Source organism: Antennarius striatus, chromosome 8, assembly GCF_040054535.1.
Source record: "Antennarius striatus isolate MH-2024 chromosome 8, ASM4005453v1, whole genome shotgun sequence".
In the NCBI taxonomy this organism is placed as follows: domain Eukaryota; kingdom Metazoa; phylum Chordata; class Actinopteri; order Lophiiformes; family Antennariidae; genus Antennarius; species Antennarius striatus.
In genome coordinates this window covers 5,023,822-5,049,456 of record NC_090783.1, presented here as the reverse complement: position 1 = coordinate 5,049,456, position 25,635 = coordinate 5,023,822, and the positions used below count along the sequence as shown (strand labels likewise).

Below are 25,635 nucleotides of genomic sequence, written 5' to 3'. Positions count from 1 at the left end.
TTATTTCTGTGGTGGTGATCTTTGTGATAAATACTAAAACAGCAAATATGGACAACCGGTAAGACACTGCAGCTAATTATGATTTTTATTACAAATTAATCTGCACGATTACAGACATTCATTTAGATGTGACCAAAAATTTGCTAGGCAACAAACTGACGCCATACGACCATCCATCTTGCAGCTACAACACAGAGCTAGCAATAAGTTGACTACTGTACAACTGCATTTGTGTTTCTTTGATCGTGTGTTTTCCATGTGCATCTTACCGTGAAACGCTGCCCTGGTGGAAGAGCTGGCCTCTGCAGGGGAAGAGCTCTTGGACTGCGAGTTAAAGGGTGATTGTCTGAAGCACTCGTCCAGGAATGGACTGAAACGCGATACGTAACACGAAACAGTTACACAGCTGCTGGGTTTAAGACATCTTCAAACTATGCATGCACCACGGTTTATGGTCTGTCGTGACTTGGACATCAACACATGAATACTGTAAAAGTATATGTAAATATATGTAAAACTGAGCAGAAAATGTCACTCACCTGTTTATTCCCACCATGTTGCTGTCCATGTGGTTGTTGGATTTGCTGACTTTTTCTGAAAAGGCAAGGTGATAAAATTTAAATATTTCATATTGTTCCATTTTTAAATTAAAATCATTGTACAATCTATTCACTTTCAGATTTGCAATCTTCTTCCCAATGATAAATGCTCACTAGCGATAGTGAATGAATTCCAATAGTTCAGTCACATGACAAAACTTAACCAGAATGATGAAACAAATTTCAGAAGAGGCAGACCATCTCTGGCAGCTCTGCAGAAAGTTAGTGAGCGTAGCTCCATTTTAGAACTAAAGTCATTTCATGCACCTATTTTCAATCTGGTGTTGAGAACAGAGAGACGGTGGAAGAAGTGGCTTTAAATTCCTTCGACATTTAATAAATATTCACAGAAATGCTCTAAAACTTCCCTGCAAACTAACCATCACACAGAAAAACAAACATTACGCGTGAATTGAAATTTATCTCTTGCTAGTAAAGTAAAGGTTTGATATTCCGGCAGGGGGGCAGCGGCCATCTGGAGAAGTGGGAGTCTTGATAGTGGGCCTGCCGACCTGTGGACCTAAAGTAAAGCCGACAGCACCGATACGAAAAGATTTATAAAATAATGTATGTGGCTAGTGAGATTTGCATTAGGCTATGCAGATGGCACATATGTGTTTGTGTACAGCTACACCCTTATGTACGAATGGGAAAGTCTGCTGGGGGCTATTCATTTATAAGGGCAAGAATGGTCAAAGATTTCATGGTAATATTTCAAAAGGAATAAAAATATTGCTCTATTTGTCTACCTTTCCCAACTTTTATTAACAGTACTTGCATTGCATAAGGTATGGGAATAAAGAAGAATTTTAAAATAGATAAATGAATAACCAATAACTCCACTGATACCTGTTGAAGCTTGTCCAAACTTACAGTCTTAACTTGATTCATGCTGGCAGCAAAAGAGCATAGCTGCTTTATGATCATGATTGTCTACAATCGTTCAAGAACCTGTGTTGACACACGTGTGCAGGTGGGGCGTCCGAGTTCACCTCTGAACGCCGAAGACATAAAGAGCTGTTTGGGAGTCAGTCATTTTAAGTCCAGGATAGTTTCGATGCTTGTTCGGTATGACGCAGCCGTCAATTCTAATTAATCACACAGTGGCTTAAATACAAAAGAGCTTTTCAAGTGGTAACTGAAGTGACAGTTATTAAATCAGCTATTAGCACTTGGTTCCACTGAGGTTTTCAGCATTCGGCTATAAAAACACATTTATACAAAACACCTTAGAATGAAGTCATACAGTACACGGAGTTTCAAAGCCATGTACTGGAGTGAATTTCAAAGCTGCAACCATCTTAGTGTTCACAGCGACCTTGCTACTGATGTGTCTCTGAGGTCTTACTGCTCTGGGTAATTCATATTGATTGCTCATTGTGTGACAGCGGCCCGCTGTATTCCAGTCCCCATCGCATTCAAACCCACCTCTAAGGGAGGGGGGGGGGGGCTGTTGCTGTTGCCAGGCTGACGATGCCACGGCCTCCGTGGGTGGGCATACTGTGTACCACCACTGCCCTCTCTACCCTCCTTATCCCCCCCCCAAACTCCACCCGCCACACCCCCCCCATACCCTTAGCACCCCACTCTGTCACACCGCTTGCCAAGGACAGAGGTCTCTTTTCACGTTACCATGGAGATGCCGCACGAGAGAAATGTAAAGGCAGGGAGGGGAAGTGCAGGGAAGAGAGAGAGGAAGAGAGAGAGAGAGTGTGTGTGTGTGTGTGTGTGTGTGTGTGTGTGTGTGTGTGTGAGTGAGCAGCCAAGTGTGCTTGATCCGACGTGTCTGAAAATGAGTCAAGGGGGAAGAGAGAGAGACACAGAGAGAAGAAGAAAAAAAAAGAGGAGAGGTAGGAGGGAAGATGGGGGCATTTGTGGAGACACCGCTCCCCATGGGGCCTTGTATGTGAGAGAGAGAGACAGTGTGTGTGTGTGTGTGTGTGTGTGTGTGTGTGTGTGTGTGTGTGTGTGTGTGTGTGTGTGTGTAAAGGTGTGCATGCAAGAATGTGTGTGGGGAAGGCAAGACAGTCATAGCGTGTGAATTTGTAAATATGTGCAAGAGCAAGAAGAGAAAAGATTTTTACAGATGCTTGTTGTTTTTTTCTCTACGGCATTTAAATGAAGATGTCCCAGGATGGATAGAGTGGGGAGGGGGGGCGTCTCGGCCCAGGATGACACATTCTACCTCACGCCTACTGTTCTCTGCCTCACGGCTCTGTCCTAATCTAACATAACACACAGCTGTCTGTTGTTTCAGCGTCACTCTCGCGGCCACACAGGTAAGAAGCAGGAAGTCAGGGTACGTCGTACGTCCTTGACTTCACCGCCGAGCTGGTAGAGAATGGAAACTTTTACACAAAACCCTTTCAAACCTCACAAATGAGATGTGCTCCCGTGTGTGTGTGTGTGTGTGTGTGTGTATTTGTGTGTGTGTATTTGTGTGTGTGTATTTGTGTGTGCATGTTGTGGATCTACCGCGTGGAGAGCGGCGTGCGCCTGACGTACCTGACAACTTGAACAGCAGCTCCGAGGCCATTTTGACCGATATGTCTTGCGAGAAGAGGTCTTTCTGTGGGCGGGCCAGCGTCTCCGGGAGGTTACTCATCGGCTCGCTCTTCTCGCTCGCCCCTAAAGTGCCGAAGGCCAGCAGGTGAGAGGCAGATGGGGTGAGTTCTGCGGAGGGTGGGTCCACTTCCATGGGCTCAGCCTTCACTTTCACCTTCTGGTGCTGGGCGTCTTTGTTGTTCTCTGCAGCAGGTGAGCAAAACAAGAACACGGTTACTGACGGGGATTTAAGAGATTTAACTGTTCTACAGTAGCAAAGATTTGAGGGTATGTTCCCTTTAATCGTCTCTGATTATTTAATGTGAATAAATGCTTAGGATTCCATGAATCTTATGCATTCTTATACAATCAATAAACCATACAACACCCTCTAGCATCACTGCGGATGAGGAACAAGTCAAAGGACGACAGAAAGAGCATCATCCCGTTAGGTAAACAGACAATCGATGGTTTCCTTCCTAAAGGCTTTTGACATTTTGAGGGAAAAAAATAGTTTTGGATACTCAGAGTATTTGTTAATTAATACAAACTAAACTTAAACAAAATTAAACATGGACGTCAAAGTAAATCAAGCATCCAGCTATGAGAACATGAGCGAAATGGAAGACGGAATAGAGAAATCCAAATATCAGTCAAAATACAAGCAGTGCCACTGAACTGGAGTCGAGCCGGCCGGCATCTTGCTATGTAATTATTAGGGCACGGGGCCATCCGGAGGTCAGGCTCTTGCTCGGGGGCCGGGCTCCAGCAGCTCATGTAGAAAACAGGAAAGGAACTGAAACACTTTGGCTGCTGACTAAGAAACAATGAAAGTGTGTGTATAATAACTGTTGGATATGCAGTAAATGTCCCTGGTTGAAGGTTTTTCAGTGCTCACACAATGGCCTCGGATGGGTAAAAACAGCTGTTGAATCACTTTTCATACAAGTTCAAAAAGACGAGGTGAAGAAAGGAGGCTAAAAATATTTCAAATTGCATCTGTTAGGAATGTTCCGAGCCAATCTGCAAAATTCAAACACCAACTCTCCTCTATCTGTTGATATTAAACAAAAGAACATAGGCAGCCATAAAAAATATTGGAAACTATTGAAAGGACACTGAGGTGGACTATATTTCCTTAACACAAAGCTATTCTTTTGTCAGACAGAGATTCTCTAATGGTCTCCATAGCTAAATTTACTGGACAGAACAGAGGCGATGGTCAGTACACACTTTGCTGCTGTAATGTGCGGAAAAATCTTAGAACATGCACCAGAACGGAGGGAGAAAAAAAATGCACTTGAGACTCCTTTCGTATCTATAAATTCAAGGTGTCTCATATCTGAACTGCAGCGATGGCTGGAGGAAGGGTCTCCGTGAGGCAGCAAGCGAGAGACAAGGCAGCGCAGCGGGGCCGCCGCTGCGCCGCTGACCTGACAACTCAGTACGATTGTAGGATATATGAATTTGGCAGGACATCAGGAGCGTTGGGAGGGGAGGAGGGGGGAGGTTAGAAGAGCCGTAGAAACAGCAGGGAAAGGGGTACATAGTAGACAGTAACCTCGTGTTAACCCTGCCGCCCCTCCCCTAGCGTCCTCTTCCTTTAATCGACTAGGCCCCGTGCGAGACACCAGGACCGGATCTGGTTTGTGTGCCGCTCATCCTGCTGAGTTTATGTGGATAAAATAAAGTGTTAACTCACCCTGGCCTCCTCCCTGAGGTCCAGGTGACTGGTTTAGTGGTCGCAATCAGCAGGCGGTGGCGGTGGTGGGGGCGGGGGGACACCGACAACTATCAGCTCCCACTAATCCCTTAATCAGGTGGCCGGAGTTGGCCAAGAGCAACCTCAGAGAAGGTGATGGCGGGGCAGAGCAGAGGCGGAGAAAGACGGCGAGGGGGGCTGAGGGCAAGGGGGCACTGCTCTGTGAGGGTCAACCAAGGGACATGCACGCTTCCATCACTGGATCACCAACCTATCGACAGGCTGAGTGAGGCTGGAGGCAAATACAGATCCGTCAGACGCAGACAGGAAAGGATCTGATTGGACCTTTTTAAGTCATCGTGACAGTGGAGAGCAGGAGGTGGATGTTGGTGAGGATCTAATGCTAATTGATGATTTTTATCCCAAAAGATAAACTCACAGTCCAAGTTCACAGAGTGAATCTGTTTGTTACCACCCTCCGTCAGAGCAGTCTACAAATATTTAGTTCAGACGCAAAATAAAGTTGGATGCCATTTCCTCTGGAGAGTCTCTTCTGTCCCGTCGAGGTTCCAACTGAAGCCTTTTAAATGTATTATCAGCATGCTTGTTGCAGTGACATCACCAAGCCATTACCGTAGTCATTTATTACCAACCATCAAATATTAAAAGCATAAAAAACAGTCCTATATATAAAACATAAAATGTTTAAGGCTAGGTTTACGGTTGGTGTTCGACTGCAGCTGAGTGAACTTGTGCCCCATGTGTCTTGGAGTGTCAACCTTTCTTGTGTCACTGCTCCATAGATTTAGGTGCTGGTGTGCTTGAAAATGTAATGAACTTTGACCTCAAGGGGTCTACAATGACCTGTTTTGCTTAGAATACACAATACAAAGAGGGAACAAACCCTGGATAGATTTGGAACTACACTATGACAAAAATAGCCACCTCCTAATAGTGATTTAATGCATGCAAAGCTATTTATTGCAGCGGTGTGATGTATTGGCAGCAGGACACACAGAGGCGGACAGTATGAGGAAGGGTAAACAGAAGGAAGAAATTGTCAAACAGTGCCAGGAAAAGAACACCTGAGGGTATGAGAGGAAAGAGGAAACTGAAATGAGAGAAAGAGGGGATGGGGCGCGGGGGGGGGGGGGGTGTGGAGGAAGAGGAGGATGTGGAATGGCTGGAGCCTAAATGACAACCTCCCATCCCCACCCCAGCGATCCTAGCCTTACCCTTCTCCCTGCTCTGTTATTCCACATCTCTCTATCCCTACCCCCATCGCTCTTGCTCTCAATCTCTCTTTTCTCCTGCTCTCTAGCCGACCTGCTCAGACAGGGGTGAAGAGTTCAGGCGCTTCAAAGGCTGCAGTGTGGAGACTGCATGTCATGTGGGAGCCACAGCAGCCTTGCCTGCAGACTTCACAGACAGCTGCTCCTACAATTGATCCTCAACCAGCTTGCTCTCCAAGGTTCGACCTTCCATTGCTAGCAAACTAGGGCTACATATTACACCTGAGTGGCTCAGTTGATCATCAACTCATCAAAAAAGAAAAAAACAAATAAACAAACAAACAAAAAAACCCCACATTCGAATCTGATATAAAGCGGTCCCACACAAAAACGAGTCGGTATGTTCCAGAGCTGATCGGTTTAGTCAGAGGACAGTTGGGAGACAGACGATGATGACAAGTGATTCTGTGAATTACTTCCGCTTATAAAACTACCCATCCAAGAAAAGAGCACAATTAGCAGGGGGGGGGGGTTGAAATCAATTCTCCATTTCTGTAAATAGAATAACAGCCAGTGATGAAGAGAGTCAGAAAAAAAGAGGAGGTGGAGGTAAGGAGGGTGGGACTACCAGGGGTCAGTGAGCGGTCACACTGAGGGGGCATGACGAGGACACTGATGAGAACAGTGGAGAGCTTAACATAAATACTGTACAGTAATGCCACTGTTGTGTCTTAGAGTGGGGAACGGCTTACACTGTCTGCTGCGACAGGCTATATTTAGTAAACAGTGGATCCTTTCATGTGAGGATGGATATAAATAATTAATATTATATTCACTTATTAACTAAAAGAAAAGCTGTCAAGATTTTTAAAAAAAAACAACTGTTTTATTCCGTTTATGTTTTCAGTTGTTCATAATTTCACAACTTTATTATGGAAACAAGTTTCTGACATCATTTATTTTCTTTGACTTTAAATTCAATTATTTTCTGCACCAGCGTTAAGATGTCTTTTCCTCCAACTGTGTCTGTAGCAGTAGCTCGACAACATGCAATAGTGCACACCAAGGTGTTTTTGGTGATGATTAAATATTTGTAATTGAAGACTTACATAAAGAACGCACCACAATCCACTGGTCGCGAAAATTATACACAACCAACAAGGGTGCTGTAAAAAACCCACACAGACGTCTGTACATCTGCACTCAACAGACCGGTCCGTTACAGCAGTGATGTCTCCCTGCCCCTCTGTGAGCTGCATCCTAATGTAGACATTTTAGGAGGAAGATAGGATGGATGGATGAATGGATGGATGGATGGACACACAGACGGGTGGAGGTAATTCTAACTTGAGGCCCACTCCACTGGTTTGTCGGTCAGGTTTGACTGAGCCATCCTTTGATTATAAAGTGTTGATCATCACCTTTACTCATTTCTGCACCGCATGCCAAATAAATCCCCTTAACTGCTTTGGCACACGCACACACAGATACAAACTATACAGCTTCTTATATAACCATGTGTATCAAGTAATGGACCAAAGCAGTGATAGAAACCGGCTAATGTTAAACCCTGATTTGATTGGTACCCAGAAGAAAAAAGCCCAGACAGAAGGTCCAAGCTGTTGTTTTCTAGAATATCAATAAAAAAGAACATCTAGGCTATAAATTTCTTGCTTATAAAGTGTCCTCAATGAAAAACCTGCTGCTAAGGGATGAGCTAAGCGGGCGTGATACCTACAGCGGAGGCGGTTTGACGATAGGTGGGTGCACAGATGTTGGCAGGCACAATGTCTGCCTTAAAGGGTAGCAGCTAGAGCCCTGTGGCCCCTTCCCCCCCACCCTTCCATCCCATGACGCCATGTTCCCCTTGCCCTGCAACACCAGCGCCCATCTGCTAGGACACGTTAGCCGCTGGCACCAGGGGCTATTTAGCCCGGTGTAATTAGCCCCCAGACGCAGGCAGCCTGGTTTTAAACAGATGTGGGGGAGGTAGCACTAGCCAGGCGACCCAACACGACTAACCAATGTTTGATAAGGAAGAAGCGGGGTAGCAGAGAATAAGAAGTGACCCAGTTTAAAGGGATGATGCGGCTCATGTTACAGCACAATGTGCAGCGATGATGACAACTGCACTTGCCGTGACTTTCCAATGTGGTGGCTAAGGAAGGATGAGCAGCAGGAATCTAATTAGCTTATGACCATTTGTTGAGAAAGACAAATTGTGTTGTTTTCAAAACAAAGAAATGCTTAGCATACACTCCCCAGTGTCATTTCATTATTTAAGCATCCATACTGTGTTATTGTGTTCCCGGGCTGACCTTTAACAGGACGGACCGAGAGGTTGCAGGGTAAACGCCCTTGAACCTCATGACCATAATCTCATGCGATTGTAACGGAAGTGACCTTTCCCCGGCTCTCTCCGTTCCTCCTTGCTATCTTTTTCTCCTTCTCTTCCTCCCAGGGTCATTTGAGGGTCCAGACACTTGTCAAGGATGTCACTCTAGACAGCCCTCTCCATCTACCACCCCCACTGTTGCCATGGCAATGGACGGCACTGCACTCTGAGGACTGTGTGAGGGGGCAGAGGGAGCCAGCGGATGGATGAACGCTGCAGCATCTTTCCCTAACCTAGGTCAACCTTGGAGAGCAAGTGTAAGTGATGGGAGGGGATAAATGCTGGCTGTGCAGCTTGAGGACCAAATAAACTGTCAGGATAATGTCAGCGCCAGGATTGGAAATGGCAAAAAAAAAAAACATTCACAAGAGAAAGAGAGACGGATAACAAAGATGAAACAAAGAACATAGGAGGAGGCAGTGCAGTGGAGGAATTACATAAAGCCCACATCACTCTCTCACTTCCTCTATGATTTAACACAAAAGGCCTCTTCAATTAGATGGGGGTTTTTTTTGGCGCAATAAAGAAGTAATCATGTCATCTCCATCTTCTCTAAATACTCACACACACAAAAAGGAAAAAAATCACACACTCAATGTGACCTGAGCGGAGCAGCATGCCTGTATTCCAGCCAGCATGAGTCACTCTGAACACCAGTCAACCCAAAGAGAACAATGGCAATCGGTGTGTGAGATGTCTGTCAGGCGTGCAAACACTGGCCCCCAGACGAAGAGCCGCAGATGGAGCCATGCCTTCGCCGCGCCGCCGTCAGACTGCCATTTGTGATGCGGTTTTAAAACGACTCGGATACATATTTTAACAAGTCAGTCACGTTGTAAAATTTTTTACGGTGGCACAATCGTAGCCAGCTAAACATTCCGATGTTGAAAAAAGGCTAAATGAAGCGTAGTTCGCGCGACCTGCGAGGCATTAACAAGGCCTGAAGTTTTGACGGAAAAAAAAAAATTGAGGAGCTCAAAACCAGAAGCTGTAAAGGCTGCATCACGTCACGCTGGATGATCTGCAGGTTGAGACATGGCGAGCTGCACAGTCACATTGTTGTTTCACGTTCACAAAGACTACACTACAGGAGTTCAGGTGAGGGTTTATTCAGCATCTTCACATATGTTTGCGTTGAGTGTTTTTAAACTTGAAATATATTACATTCAATTTCAAGACCACAAGTTTTAGTAGATTTCGAAGAATTACCTGAAAGTTTCATCAGGAGCTCCGAGGCCACCTTCATGTTGATATCCTGGCTCAGCAAGCTGTTCTTAGCCAAGGGGCTTCCTTCCCTTGGCTTCAGTGGCCCCTGGCGTTCTGTGGCTGCTGCCGCCGCCATCGGCCCGTCCTGACAGAAAGTCGCAGAAAAGCTTGGTTGGACCAGGCTCTGGGACCGGGAGGGTGGTCTCGGGCTCAACGCTTCTTCCACTTTGGGTTCTTCCTTCAGGTGGAATGAAGACTTTAGTGTCTCCTTCTGGTTAGCCGCTACACCCAAAGAGACAGGAGAAAAAAGGGAAGTCAGAGAACTCGTGGGGAGTAGGGAAGGTAATGGAATAAATTTAGGATGTGAACAAAACTCTTTGGGATTAGGGTTTAGGTTTAATTGCTCGTAGGTGTTTGTCATTAATGTGGCTCAGCGATGCATTTCCAACATGCCCAGAGCATACCCCACCTGTAAAGTATCCCGTAACCATGACCCGTAAATAGGAGGAAGCGGCTGTAGACTAGACAATTACGATCGTCTTGTCTACAAAAAAAAGGATGGATGGATGGATGGATGGATGGATGGATGGATGGATGGATGGAGGACTGTACATAAAAATGCTAATTTAATGGAACAACCAAGTGGCCAACAGTGGATTTTCACAGTCCTGTCACTGCAACAGACACCACAGTTGGTGCGCTGTGGGCCAACATGGATGGTGCAACCTCATGACTGTGTTTCACTCTTGGTCTTTAAGGCATCCACAAAAAATAAATAAATTCCCAATTCATTTTCTCCTTCACACTGCCACCCCCCCTCTCCATCACACACATTTATCAACACTTTACTCTACCAGCTCTTGTCTGCTTCAAGTCTGGTGTCCTCATCCCATCTTGCCTCATAAGTTTTTTGAATCCTCTTCAGGCGTAGAGACGTGAAATCATTCCTGTACTTCTGCGATAGCGATCGGCCGAGGGGGCTTATCTGCCATCACTGCAGTTTGTAGCCTAGGTTGGTGATTGAAGTGACACATGGATTCCTCATCTTTAAAGTCATCTTGAAGAGAAACTTGGCCACATCTAATCCCCCTAAGATGAATAATTAATAATTCGACACGGAACGACTTCCGATGGCCGCCAAGAAAAGAACAGTGTGCTGAGCGTCTCTCTCTTTGTGTCTCGGCATGTTCCACACACAGTCTGCACCAAACTCAGAATGGCACTTGGAACATCTTTGAAATCTAAAATGCTGAAGAAATATGCTTCCAATGCATCCATATGCCTGTGCAAAGATACTTTATATCTCTGTTTTATTAAGTCCAGTAATGAGGACCATAGTAAATGTGGTTCCAGCCAAAAAGATGATTCATCATTCACTACAAATATTTCCTTTCAAGATATGTATGGAAGCACTAAAAATACTGCAATATTAGAGAAATAAAAGAAGAATACATCTGGATCCTGATCTACATTAATATTTAATGGATTTAGCCCTGACCCCGGCCTTACCCCTGTGCAGACTTTTGTGTAGATTAATTAAATCAATTCCTCATATAAATTCAAATTATTAACATAACCTTACAAGATCAATGGATAATCTGTCAAGTAGTTCATGTGTCACTGATAATTTGGTTTATGTGAATAAACTGTGAAATCTTATGGCTTCTTCATTCAAAGTTTCATCGTAATCCATCGGGTCATGTGTGCTCAATAGACTAGAAGGGTTAAGAAAAGAACTTGAATTTCCAAAATAGTGGAATAATATTCTGCCCTTTGTTCAGATCACTTGATAATTTCACAGCCTCTTCGCTGCATCACATCGAGATCGGTTTTTATTTTGATATTTTGATATTAAATGGACGGGCTGCTCTCAGTACAGATCAGAATACAAGACAAATTCATGTAGAACTTTCTCTATTAGAGACATTTTGTTGTTCTTTGTGAAATGTATACATACACTCACATCTTATGAACACCTCTATGAACCTTCGACATGTCAGCGGCTTTCAAACAACCTTTATATCACTACGACTATCCGTCACGAGCAGACACACGGCTCTGAGAGAGGCTATCACTCTTGGGCAGAGTGCTGTCCAGTCTCCTCTCGTCCCAGCGGAGATCTGCTCTGCTCCTAACCCTCCCGTCTCACCTAACATCTCTAACCACCACAGGCCTGCTGCCCCCTCTGCCCCCATCATCAATCTATGCTGGCTCCAGCCCCTCTGATTAATGATGATCTACGCTGGAGGTATAGAGGGCACGGGGACAGGGGTTATGGAGGGTGGCAGGAAAAGGGGACAGGTGCAGAAGTTTTGACTACCCATGTGATGCCACGCTGCCCCAATATGCCACACCGGGGCTGCAGTTCATGAGGAGGGGGTGAAGGGACAGGTTTGGTGAGTCAGGGGGGTGACCTTCAAGTTCATGGGCAATGGCGCAGGGTCGCAGGCGGGACCAGCTGGAAATGTCACGCCGTCAGATGTCAGTGGGCAGGCTAAGTATAACCTGGTCAGCACCTGGAAGGACGTCCTCTAATTAGAAGCGTGTTGGGCCATGTCGGATCAGACAGGGACAGCACGCCTGGTCACCGCCTCACAAGCACACAGGAAATACACCATCCCGTTTACCCACGCCGACACGGATTTACCTACAGTACATCTCAGGTCAATTCTAGCCAAATGAGTTCTGCAGCAATAATGACGCGCTATGCAAAAAAAGCTACTGAAAAATACAGTTGCAATGCAAACTAAGCATCTCAAATCCGTCAGTGTGTGCAAAAAACAACCCTGGGCTTTCCACTAGCCCACAGGAGCCACGCCACTCCAGTAACCTTTCAGGTTGTTGCTATAAATAGGGTTTATTTCCATCAAGAATCTATGTTACACAGCCCAATAAATTATTTAGAAGCTGCATACAGTGGCCACGATTTTTTTTATTCCTTTAAACCGACGGTTCAATGACATAAAAAAAGCCAGAGCGCCGTATCGACTGCAACCATTCAAGCTTACGCTGTTGCCTTTTGTCTGTTCGAATTTCACCATCACAATAACAGCATCCCTTCTCTGGGAGAGCAGCTAGAGGAGCCAACACAGATGAGCATCTCTGGGTGACTGGGCTTCCTCTCTTTTGTGCGAACATGTGCATACCCGGGCCAAAGTCGGCTCCTTGTGCATCGTACTGTATGGCTTGGTTGTAGTTCTGGGTTGACAATGCTATCAGTTTGTCTCCAAGTTATCACACCCTTCTGACACCTGCCACCATTGCCGTTCTCTTGCCTGTTTCTCTCCCTTTCGCCACGCTCCTCTCTCACGCCTCATCCGTCTCGCTGCCAGGCGCTTGTCCACTCTGCCTCACCTCTCGCTCTGTGGCCAGGGCTGCCGTCAAATAACTTCATTAGCTTTCCACCTCTGTCACGCCGGCCTGCTCCCCCTTTGACAATTGGCTGCTGTTTTCTCTCGACAGGAAAAAAAAAAAAAAAAAGCACAGGGCTACGTGGGGCAGGTTGAGAGCCCAACAATAGCTGACAGAGTGCTAGACACCGGACAGTGATACTGATGGCTGCGGTGGGGATGTATGGACCAGGAGGTCACACATAAAAAGGCTTGTCTGTGTCTATTCATGCAGAGCTGGAAAAGTAATGGGCATGCAGATAAAATCTAGATGTTCGCAAAGAGACAAAACCAAAAATGAGGCATTTCAAAAACAAAATGTTACATGTCAACTGAAAGCTTTTTGACACACAAGCTCCTCATGCTGCGTTCAAATACAACAGAAAATAAATCTAGTGAGAACAATGACAGGATCGTGCAGGGGGGAAAAAAACTGTTAAATAGTACTTAACATTTCTGTGAATTGAGCTGAAATTCTGCCCGTGAATCATTTCACGGTAGCAAAGCGCTACATCCAAGATGCTCTCACAGGAAAAGGATAAATAAGACAACTGCAGTAGCATCATGACAGATGCAACACCTCCCACAGCCCCCTGCATTCCAATTATTCACACCAAGCCAGGGTCAAGCTTGTTGTGCCTGTGTCACCACAGAGGATAGGGGGTTGGGGGATGGGGGTGGGGGGTGTGCAGTGCCCACTGTCTTCATTAACTCCGGGTCCACTGGGCACAGACTAGGGGTTGGGTATATCAAAGTGCCTGTGCTGCTTTCATCTCAGAATCAAAATGTGGATCACACTGGATAGCTAACAGTTGTTTCAGCATGCAAGGATTAAAAAAAACCCAAACAAAAACTAAGGCTATCAGAGCAGCACTCAAAAAAGAAAGGCACTAGAAAAAAATGATATGCTTATTATGTCAAGAGATCAAGAGGGATGCACAGACTTTAAATGCCTGGGGAATTCAATGCAATTCCCTTCGTGCCTCTTTTTACCTCTCTTAAGGATGTTTTCGCTCATGTCTGTCAGAGTCGTACAACGGAGCAGATCAATCATGCGGAAACCGCAACACCAATTTTCCACAAAGCATGGACGAAGCCAGAAACAGCTAAACAGACATGTAGGATTGTTCGGCCTTGGTAAGAGAAATATGCTTTACTGTGTTGCATTCTTGCCTGTGTCTCTTTTTTATCTTTCCCTCTCCATCTTTTTATATACTTCATTCCCTCTTCCGGGGCCCTTGTGGGACTGAGACATCGACACAGCAGTGCAAGAAGCAGGAGGGATGAGCTACTCGTGTACACATTCAATCTGGGTTGGCAGGGAGGTCAAAAGAAATAGTCTAGAGGTCCCAGGAGAAACTTCCTCACCTTCCTTCTCTGGCTGCTCCGTGACATGGGTAACTCTCGGAAAGATCTGAGGCCGGTTCCTCTCAGTTTCATAACCCACTATCTTTAACTCCGCCCACCCCCTTTCCGACAAAGGGAGAACTTTGTGATCAAAGAAGCGGTATTCATTAAAACAGATCGTCGTGCATTCAAGTTCAACCTCGTCTCGTCCTTTTTTTTGTTTCCAACCTCGTTCTCCTTGAATGACGCCCTGCTAAGATGTCCGCCACTTGACACTGGGCTGACATTGTGTGGAGCCATCTTGGTTCCTGTGGGAATAGCCGTGCTTTGATTGTGTAGTCTGGGAGTGAAGTGCAACTGGCACCCAGGGGGCATCCATGTGGAGTTGGGACGTGCAAGATCGAGGGGGAGTAAACTAAGCTGGTCCGGTCCCTCTGCATCCTTGTGGGGGTCACAGGATGGCGCTGAGGGCACTAATCATTTCAAATTATGAATTCCTTTTTAATTATGAATTATGCATACATTTTTAATTAATCTAATGTTCCCAGGGTTTTTTTTCCTCCCATCTTCGCTCAAGATCTCAATCTAATTACACAGCATTAAGTGGAAGAGTGGCAGCCGTAGCCTCGACCCTGACACTGAACCTCGGTTAACCTTTTTCCATCAATCTTCCCATCGTCTCCAAGTTCACCTTTTGATTTTGATTTTTTTTTCGTAACTTGGTGAAATGCATCTAAACACAGCCTGGCTAGACTTATAACAGTGTATGCATGAAGTTTGTTTGCAAAATACTGCAGAATCATTGGTTAGTCGCAAGTCAAGAAATGGCAAATCATATTGCAGGTCTACCAAAATAAAAATACGTAATTACTTGATGAATTTCAAGTCTCAGTTTTTCATGAATGGAACAATATTATTGCAGCCACACTAACATTCCCAGGGTTTAATCTACAGGGGACCGACTACACAGGACCCACTGCAAAAAAAAATAAAAAAAGATAGGGCAAAAAGGACAAAATTGATCATTTCTACACTGGCTTTTTGAAAAGGACGGTAGCTGTATGTGACACCCCCCCCCCAATGCAGGGTTCCAGACTGACACCTACCAATGTCATTTTCATTTTGATTAACATCTATAATCTATAGAATAAAATTTGTCACCATTTTGTCAGTTGTAATAATACTGGCACACATACAAAGAGAGATGTTAGCCAGAGAAAGATGGCCAGAGGTTACAGATCTTAAAATCCCCTGACAACTGACAAGACGTGGTGGTGGTGGGGGGCTAATCCTTCAAAAACTATTGTTGAGGTGCCCTTGAGCAAATCACTTAGCTTTCGAATGCTTCAACGGAGCTAATCAGAAGCCAACAGCAGAGGAAAGGAATGTGCTACTGGGCAGTCATAAAGTGTTATTTTAATTGTGTGTGTGAAAGAAGGAAATTAAATCTTTGCAGCATTCATCCTTGGATGAACATATAATCTAAAAAAAAGATGGCTGAATGTAATATTTCCTGTAATATCATAATATGTATTTCAAAAACAGAGCACTGGTCTGTAAGATTAAATACAGACGTACTGTACCGCTCTGATTTAGGTCATGACCGTAGTCCTGTGCAGGACTACTTCACTTGATTTTTCTGTGTGTTCTTCTCTGCTGCTACCAATCATGATGGCACACACACACTATCTCTGCATGAGGTGCACTTTAGTCGATGAATACCAAAGGAAAAGAAATTGACTCCCCATTGGCCGTATAGTGGAAATATTTAAAGGTAGGGAGCTACTAAAGTAAGAAAAAAAGCTCAATATCAGATGCCAAGCATTCCACTGAGGAGTAAGATGCCTGACGATGTTCGGCTATTATGCAAACAAAGTCTCCTCTCTTTCACCCATTGAAACACACACACACACACACACACACACACACAAACACACACACACACACACACACACACACACACACACTCACACACATTATACAACAAAGTGGCATAAAACACATGCAGGGTGCCACTAAAAGATGCCATCTTTTAAATGTGGCCGTGCCAAAGTTAGCTCAGCGGTTTTGAACGGCTGAGCAATGCTGTCCGGACGTTGTTATGTACAGGGAAGAAAGTTAGATTGACAATTCATTGATACAAAAGCTTGTCTTTCTAAAGGCTGTGTGTGAGCACAATGATCTAATAAGTCAAGTACACTGAATTCTGTCTTCATTGGTTTTATGGCTGGAGGGAATGGCTAAGGTTCTGAATTTGGTCGTTGTTGTTCTAATCAGTTTTAAAAAGGCATGTGGTGTTTGAGAAAAGGGCTAAAATTCCATGGCCTATTTTCCAACTGTGCTCATGGGAAAAACAGAGAAATCAAGGCTGTGAATATCCCCATGAACAAGTGAAGTAATGCCTGAGGTGCTTGATGTGCATAATAACAATTAAAGTCTTAAAACCCCAATACAAACAAACATAGACGTGTATCCAATACATACATTTCAGTTATTTCATGTTATTAGTTGCAGCTATTCAATATCATTCCAAAAGATTGGTCAATCATCTGATGACATTTCTAGACATCATTCCTAATATTTATTTCCTTCCTGCTGCCAATCTAGTAGCTCCCTGTCAGGAAAGACAACTACTGGTTAATTTCATTGATCCCCACCTATATATTTGAATAAGCTCACTTGAAAAGTGTCACGCTGTCACCAATTCCACCCACTACCTGTCAATCATGCGCCCAACTAATCACGGCGCATCTACCAGAAAGACTCTCCTGAACATTATGGCTTAAGGCATCTGCTATGTTAGGAGAAGAAATAACTATACACGGACTTACTTCTCAGTTAACATAATTTTAGAGTGTCATAACTGTTTCAACAATTTTCATGTTTTTGAGCAGAAAGTCCAAACAGCCAAAACGACAGCAATGATTTCTGAGTGAAACTAGCTGGCTAGCACAAACAGTCTGTCCAGGTATGTTTTCCGTTTGGAATAGGACAATCGATGTAGCATCCAAAATGCTCCTCGGGCATCTGACAAAAACGGTATTTAAGTAACTACATACAGTTCTGTTTATGTAGTCAGCTAACAGAGCTATCGCTTCTCTAAAATTTCTTTTCCACTTTCTCTTTTGAAAGGTGCCTTTTCCTTTAACGTCAGCTCCTTTCCCAATATCACCATTAGTTAGCTTTCTTTTTCTAGTTAGCCTGCTAACATTCATCTACGGCTTTGCAATGGCCGTCCAGCCAATCCACGATTTGCCAACACAAAGTCGTTACGTCACCACGTTGATTTTTGACTACGTCGGGTGCGCTTGGTTTATAATACCAATACATTTGTTTTCATATGTTTGCTTTGAAGTCTGATATTATTGCTTTATCGTGGAATTTACACTGGTTCCTCCTAGTCTTCTTATAAAATAATTGCGCTAACCTGAGAGTTTCATAAGCAGGTCAGTGGCCGTCTTGGTATTGATGTCAGGGCTGAAGAGGGAGGCCGTGGTTGGACCACTAGGACTGGATCTGACCCCGACTCCTACCCCAACTCCGGGTAGGTCCAGGGAGTTGGCGCTGCTGCTGGGACGGTCCCTGCACATGCTGAAGGGCGAGAGCACGGACAGGTCTCTCTCCTGTGGCTCCTCCTTGATGTGGATGTGATTGGAAGAGGCCTCGACCAGAGGCGAAGTCTGCTGCTGAGTGTCTGAACGTGGGGAGGCCTCCGTACCCTTCAGGTCCGCCGAGCCGCTGTCGCCCATCAGGGAGCCCTCTCCCTCCGTGTCGGTGGTGTGCTCCTCTTTCACCTTGACGTCCGTGCGGGGAAAGTGCTGGTGGCAGCGCATGTGAAGCTTCAGGCTGAAGTGACGGGAAGAGGTGAAGGGGCAAAGTTCACACTGAAACGTCTCGCCCCGGTCCTGGTGCTGATGTACCTGGAAAAGGAGGATAGTTTTAAAGCACCAAGTCACTTCTTCATGACCCTACAGGATATGAAGGGGGAAAAAAAGCCCTATTCTTCATCACGGTTAAATTTCTAAGTGAAGGGCTAAAACACACACGTAGTTTAATAATTCCAATTAGTAGGTACATTACAAATTTAACTAAAGCATGCGTGTTCTTTAATGTTAACAATTACATTCCAAGAGTTATGATAGCGGCTAATGAAAAACGATGTGGGTGAGGGTGATGAGGGCTGCGATGTCAAAAGACGAAGAAATTTCGTATCTTCTCACCTTCATGTGGGACTTTAGATTGTCTTTGCGAGCGCAGCGGAAGGGACACAGGGGACATTGGTGACTTTTTAAGCCTGTGTGGATCACCATGTGTCTTTTCCAGTAGCTCTTGCGTTTGATGACCAGTCCACACACAGGACACTGGAATGGTTTGCCACCATCCTCAGGAGAGCCTTGAGAGCAACAAAGAATGTTACCACTGTATAGAAAGAGCATTCGAACTGTGTTGAAAGCCAGTCATCAGTCCTTTGGTGTGTGGAAAAAATGTGGCATGCTTCCGAAAAAAAGAACATGCTTTTAAAACACAGACTAAAGTTGGAGAGACAGCTATTGTACACAGAAGTGTGAAAAATATCAAGGGCAATGCCAGCTGGAAGCAAAGAGACAATGGAAGTAAAAACTCAAGCATGTTTTAATATCCCGATTATTGTTGTTGGCTTCATATCTGGCATCCATTACAGTTTAATTGGTCTTATTAGAAAGAGGCATGATTGCATTACAAATTCTACAAGGGCCTGTCAGGATGGCTTCATAAGTATTCCAGTGCTGTTCCTTGAAAACATCTGGTAATCAGTGTTTGGTAAAATTACTGTGCTCAGCCATTCATTGACCTGAGGTGTAAAACCTCGAGACTGCCTATTTGCAACAATAAACTGCCATCTGCGGCTCAACCTCTCCGAGCACAGCACAGATCATGACGCCAAAATGACTTTTGCTTATTCGGAGACGAGTTGAGAGAAGCAGGAAAACAAGCAGGAAAAATTAGACATTTGTGAATTTCCTATCCTGGGCATCTAAATGTATGTTTGTATCGAATCACAACGGCAATTTTAGAACAAGGAAATAATCTTTGCTTATACATTCAAAGAGCACAACAGACTCAGGCAGTCCAGTTTTATAGTGGAACTGGCAAGGGACGACAATAAAACAAGACATGACAGTCAATAATCAAGGTCACATTTTTCAGTCTAGCGACCAAACAACTACCTGCATTTTTACAGCGCCGCTCGACCTTGACAGCTCACAGGTTAGAGCAGACCCCCTTTTTAGCATGCAGATCACAGAATATTACATCGACTGCCTCATCTATCAGAAGTCAATTTGATCCAGCCATTTTAGATTTGGCGGGGTTGCGACACAATCCCTCAAAAGGGCCCATCCATCTCGCTGAAAACATTTTGTTCCCCCCAAAGGCTACTTAGGCGAAAGCCTGCGCTTTCAAGCCATCTCTCTCTCTCCTTCTCTCCTTCTCTCTCTCTCTGCAAGAGTGAGATCTCTGTGTGCACCCTTGTTTGGGTTATACGTCTACATCTGAGTACACACTTACAGAATATACTGCATGGCCATTCGTGAGCAACTGAGAGACAGCTCAAGAGAAGGGGGAGCAAAACGAGTGTGTGCATGTGTGAGAATGCATCTGTATCCAGTCAGTGGAAAGTATGATGTATTTGGCCTTAAGTCTGCTGTGGTGATCAGTGCAGAGGGCTCTGGTTAGTGGGGGTCGAAGCCAGGAGGAGGCTGCCGAGATGGATATGGACTCCAGGGCTCCCCACTGTGTCGAGCACACACTAACAGCCCCCTTTTGGCAGCATGCACATCCGAGCACAAACGAGCTGGTCTGGGAAGGCAGTGAGGTCTCAGTCGGAACCCCCCGTCGAGCCCACAGACCATTTCCCAGACTAGAAGGCCAGCCAGGGCTGTTTTCTCTTGGCTATGTTCTCTCCTCCACTGACAGTTAAGCCGAGGCTACACCACTAGCAAGTTCAGCACCAGCGAGGTGAGAAGAAAACCATCACAATACTAGAGAAAACATGTCATGGAAGTTCCGGATTGTGCTCTTTTGAGTGTAATTGACATAGAAAACATCTTAATTCCACAACAATAGCTCTTACCAGTGTGGGTGAATTTGTCTGGAACATTTATTACGCATTTTGTGAAATTACTTTTGCTATTGCCTGACTTTAGAAGAGCTACACCGAGAGAGGGAACGTTTCACTTGAATTTCAGGAAGTATTTTCCAATTATTTGTCAAAAGAAAGAAGAATGTTTCAGAATAACAAAAATGTTCAAATTTTCAGAGCAGCTGAAAACACTTATAACCTTTATAAGTCTCTTTTTTCTAGTCATTCATAAAGCCATTTTACTTCACTGAACTTTTGCAGTACGATTCAGTGTTTGACACAAACCCACTACGTCTCGATTGAGACCCAACCTTATCTGCCCAGGTGTGGTATTATACTGACTCATTCATAGTGAGTAACTGATCTACATGTATTATTTACCTGCTTGGCTGTTGGGTTTGCCTCTGGCCTTTGGAGTAGAAGGCAACAGCAACTCTAGGCTCTGGGTGGGTGTCGAGGGCGTGGGAGCCTTCTGGTTTTTGTCCAACAGGGGTTTCACATCCTCTTGGAGGACCCCGGTGGTCGCTAAAGATGAACCATCTTTCTTCTCCGCGAGCAGGTTTCCAGCTGCCCTGGCTGCCACCTCTTTGAGCAAGGCAGCGGAGGAGGTCATTGACACGAGCGAGAGAAAGGAACTGGCTGAGGCTTGGTGGTCAGAAGAAGAAGAAGAAGAAGAAGCGCTGGTCATCGACGACGCCTGGCTCCGCTCGCTGACTTTCTTGGAAAGCGCTGCGAGGGTGGAGCTGGCCGATTGGGGGCTGAACGGGGAGTTGAAGGCATCGAAACGTACCACGTCGTCTCCTCGACCACCCACCCCCAGGGAGGGTACCACAGAGGAGGCAGAGGTGGAGGAGGACGATGAGGTTGTAGAGGAGGAGGCCACCGCATTCTTGTCTTGAAGTACAGCGTTCGCTGCCGCTTTCAACTTCTGGATCGCAGAGTCCGGAGACAGGCTGGAGCCGCAGGGCGTGGAGCAGCTGGCTGGTGGCCACTTGTCCGAAACACCTGCCCATACGAAGCCACCGCCATTGCTAGGGGTGACAGAATTAAAGTGGTCAAGAGGCTCTTGCTTAATGTTGGTGATCGAGGGTGCCAAGGAGGCTGGTGAGGCGGAGCTGCTGTTGTTGTTGTTGTTGGCCAGTTTGCGGGCAAGAGCACTTAACTGCTGCGCGTGGTGGGAAGATGGAGAGAGAGTCAAAGGTGGTGCAAGACCTATTGGTGGAGAATCTCCCCCGGCACCTCCCCTGGATGATCGACCCAGGAGATCAGCGGTGTCAAGTTTCAGAGACCCAGCCTCTAGGAGGCGTCGTAGATTGCTGCTGAGAGGTTTCCCCAGGGCACATGATGCTGCTTCGCCGTACAGCGACGATACCACTGAAGACAGGGTGTCCTGAGCCGAGAAAGCACCTCCATCCAGGCCAAGAAGTTCCAAAGAGGCACGATGGACGGGTGTGGAGCAACCCAATGAGCTCTCGCCTCCACAGGTGTCTTTGTCCACAGACCCAGCACTAACTCCAGGCCGTTCATCAGGAGAGGAGCCCCTAGGAAGGAGTAGCTCATCTTGGGTGTCTCCATAGGATGAAGACTCCGAGCGAGTGTCAGAGGCATTCCCAAACCAGCCTTCCTCCTCCACCGGACCATCATCAGGCACTCCTTCCTCATTACTGTCCACATCTGGAAGAAGAATGGGGACAAATAATTTATGTACAATGCAAAAAAACATGTGTGTGTGTGTGTGTGTGTGTGTGTGTGTGTGTGTGTGTGTGTGTGTGTGTGTGTGTGTGTGTGTGTGTGTGTGTGTGTGTGTGAGACATATCAGACGATTATCAATCAGAAGACTGATTGCGACTGCAAATTTGAACATTCATAAACTGCCCCAACTGCATGAAGACCACTAAAATACAAAAAGCTCATCCTCTTTCTTATATAATGGCAGGTTTCCTCAAGGCGCATCCAAGATGTTTGAGTAATTTAGATTTTTCTGTCCTTTTTTTAAACATATTTTTCCCACCCTTGGTCTGGAAGAGTCTAGTAAAATGGTTACCATGACAACGGGTCCTTCTGGGAGGCGAGACAGCAAAGATTAGGGTAATGGAGGTTACAGAAATAGATTAATATTCATGAGCCTGTAGATACCACCGGGGAGCCAATAAGGATAGGGTTAAGGTCACCGAGGGTCATTAATATACACTTCATGTATCAATATTCATAAGCAAAACATTACAGCTTGCCAGACAAGGGCGAACAAAGAAAAGTGAATATTCCTGATACATATTAACAAACCTCCATAAGAATATGTCAAAAGCACCAAGCCTGGGCAAAGCAAAACGTCAGAGCTGACTTTTTTCCTCCTTCCCTTTGGGTTACTGTACATAACCTCACAAAGTACGATTAAAAAAGGAAGTGGCTTCAATTCCTGACAAAGCATTTGCACTAATACACAAAAAACACAAAGCAAAAAAAAAAAAAGTAATTACTTCAGATGTCTCCCACACCAACATATATCCACATGCACCAAAAGCTGTGTTCAACCCCCCGTGACCCCAACCAGGGGCCTGGTGGGTCTCTGCTCTTGTGTTTACAGTCAAAGACAAAATGGTTGCCAGGCAACCCAACCCAGCAACCTGTTGGGATCATTAGAGTTGCCTGACATCTGGCCAGCCGTGGTCCACAAAGGTGACCACAATCACAATCTACAGTGACCGCTGCTCACCTGCTGCAGCAGACATAAAGCAGGACAGCTTCTCATCTCTGTTTTACACGTAGAAACTCCCCCGTCTCACATTTTGTCAGCAACATGTGACTGAAAGTCCGACACAAAATGTCAGATGCCAGAAGCTAACATAATGGATCATGCTATAATATTGTCTCACGAACCTTGGAAAACAACCATTAATCCACATCCAACCTGAACAAACAACACAGGTTATAAGGCACATGGAGCACGGAGGCACCCCTGACCCTTCCAATTTCTTGACTGTGTATAGAAATGAAAATGAGATGATGCGCTGATTGTGAAGCTAATTTCCCATATTCCTTGGAGCCATTATTCCCACCTGAGTCGAGTTAAGAGGAAAGAAAAGGAGAGGGAAGCTGGGAGAATAGCCAGTGAGTCATGCAGGGCAGGCCTTGACCCATTTCTATGTGACATGCAAAAAGCAGAGAGAGCCACTAATGGCTGTAATGTGGTTAGAGGGAAATCACTGGATTGTTGACCCAAGGTCTAAGCTTTGAGGCTGAACTCTTTCTTTCAAGGTTCACTCTTAAAACCTAAGGGTTAGGTGCGACTGGAGGCAACACTATACCACTACGCATCTGCCAGAATGCTACAGTGCACTGATACGCTCCACCGCCATAGATTTGTGTGTCACCGGAAAACCAGCCTGTAGGCAGAATGACATTTTCCAAGGTCACAGTCTCCGGCCCAAACTCTAAAGGGGATTGGTCTGAGCTCTGTACTTGATGCTGTCTGGGGGGGACAAACATATGCATGTACACATATATGTTCAACCTGCATTGTAATGTTTTCTTGCTTCCATTGAACAATTATACCTCCGGTTTGGTGGCTGCCTCAGCGACAGTAACTAAAACCCCCCTCCCCACCTTCCTCCACCAAGTGATGGAGGTGTGGGGTACGGGTTGAGGCGGCAAGCGTCTGCCACTGAGAGGCAACCATTTAGTGGTGTAATGGCGGATATGGCTTGCATGTTGAGACAAACAGCTGCGGGGTGCTCAGCAGTCTGGATCTGTTATCACTCACACATGGTTGATTCAGTGTTGCAGCGGTGAGGGATTTTCTCTCTGGGCCACAGGGATGTATAGCGCCACCACATTACAGTCAAAAAGAGAGCCATAACAAGTCAGAGTGCAAGCTGAGGCAACGGGGAAGCTGTGAGGCTCTGCAACTGGCTAGAATAAACTGCCTTGAGACTGAACAGAGATGTGCTCCGAGCAGTTAAAAATATTTCGATGTAGCACCTCTGCAACTTAGCGGTGTTTTTGAGCATGTGTGTTGTGTTAACCTGTCAGGAAAAGAGACAGGGAGCTCACAGTCTGTAACTACAGCTATAAACAGTCCTACGTCTCAGGTAGTGCACTGGTTCATCGCTTGGCCATGCAGTGCTGTCAACAATCTACATTTGTGAACTTGGCAGGACTATTTTGGCTGTGGCTTTTCTAGGTCAGAGAGGTGTACATGCAGGCTGTGTGTGCACACAGAGACACACACACTCACACACATAGCCACACATTTTCTTGTCACACAGAATGAATGCAGGCAAAGGGGAGAGCGAAGGGACTGGAGTGAAGGTAGGTCAGGAGGTCACCCTCTGCATGACTTGTGTGAGGCTGCTGACTAACATCTCTTTCTCATGTGCCACGCACACGCACGCACGCACGCACGCACTCACGCGCACGCACACACACACACACACACACACACACACACACACACACACACACACACACACACACACACACACACACACACACACACACACACAACTATTCTGTAACTTAGCCAGGCATGAAAATTAGCCTCAGTGACCCCAGGCCTGAACTGGGTAGGAGAGAGGAGACGTGAAGGCAGAGGGAGGAAGGCAGGAAAGCAGGAAGGAGGGAAGGAAGGAAGGAAGGCAGGAAGGAAGGAAGGAAGGAAGGAAAGAAGGAAGGGAGGAAGGAAGGGAATGGCCAGATAAAGGGATTGTGAAGGGAGGGGGTTGATTTAGACAGGCAGGATAAAGAGGAGGCCATTAGCCGATTAAGGCTGGACAGGGGTGCATCAATACTGGGCTGATGTCAAAATGAGAATCATGCCCATGAGCTAATATACCAATGACAATAACAGAGACCAAGAGAGAGAGGAAGCATGGGCAACAAGGACGTAATGTAGGTCAGGGAATCGCTAAAATTTCCAAGACTGCTGACCGCAAAGCCATAAAATGTGATAACATGAACATACAAACACAGCTATGATGCCAAAATGATTTGTCTTCACCCCTACTATGACAGGGATGGGGGTGGGGGGTGTTGGCACATGTCTGTGTCTCTCGGGTGGGTTAAGGAGGTAGAGCAGGGGGGTGAGGACATGGGAAGGAAGGC

General features: G+C 45.6%; 1 protein-coding gene across 1 annotated transcript in view; it reads right to left on the bottom strand.

Moving 5' to 3' along the window:
* Positions 1 to 25,635, bottom strand: part of znf827 (zinc finger protein 827) — a 57,777-nt gene that overhangs the window by 17,886 nt on the left and 14,256 nt on the right. Inside the window, exons 2-8 of the mRNA XM_068322370.1 lie at positions 20,917 to 22,209; positions 18,635 to 18,807; positions 17,842 to 18,334; positions 9,682 to 9,960; positions 3,105 to 3,347; positions 540 to 594; positions 270 to 370 (exon numbers count right to left, since the gene is read on the bottom strand). Coding sequence (XP_068178471.1) covers positions 270 to 370; positions 540 to 594; positions 3,105 to 3,347; positions 9,682 to 9,960; positions 17,842 to 18,334; positions 18,635 to 18,807; positions 20,917 to 22,209 — 2,637 coding nt within the window. The remainder of the gene's footprint in view (positions 1 to 269; positions 371 to 539; positions 595 to 3,104; positions 3,348 to 9,681; positions 9,961 to 17,841; positions 18,335 to 18,634; positions 18,808 to 20,916; positions 22,210 to 25,635) is intronic.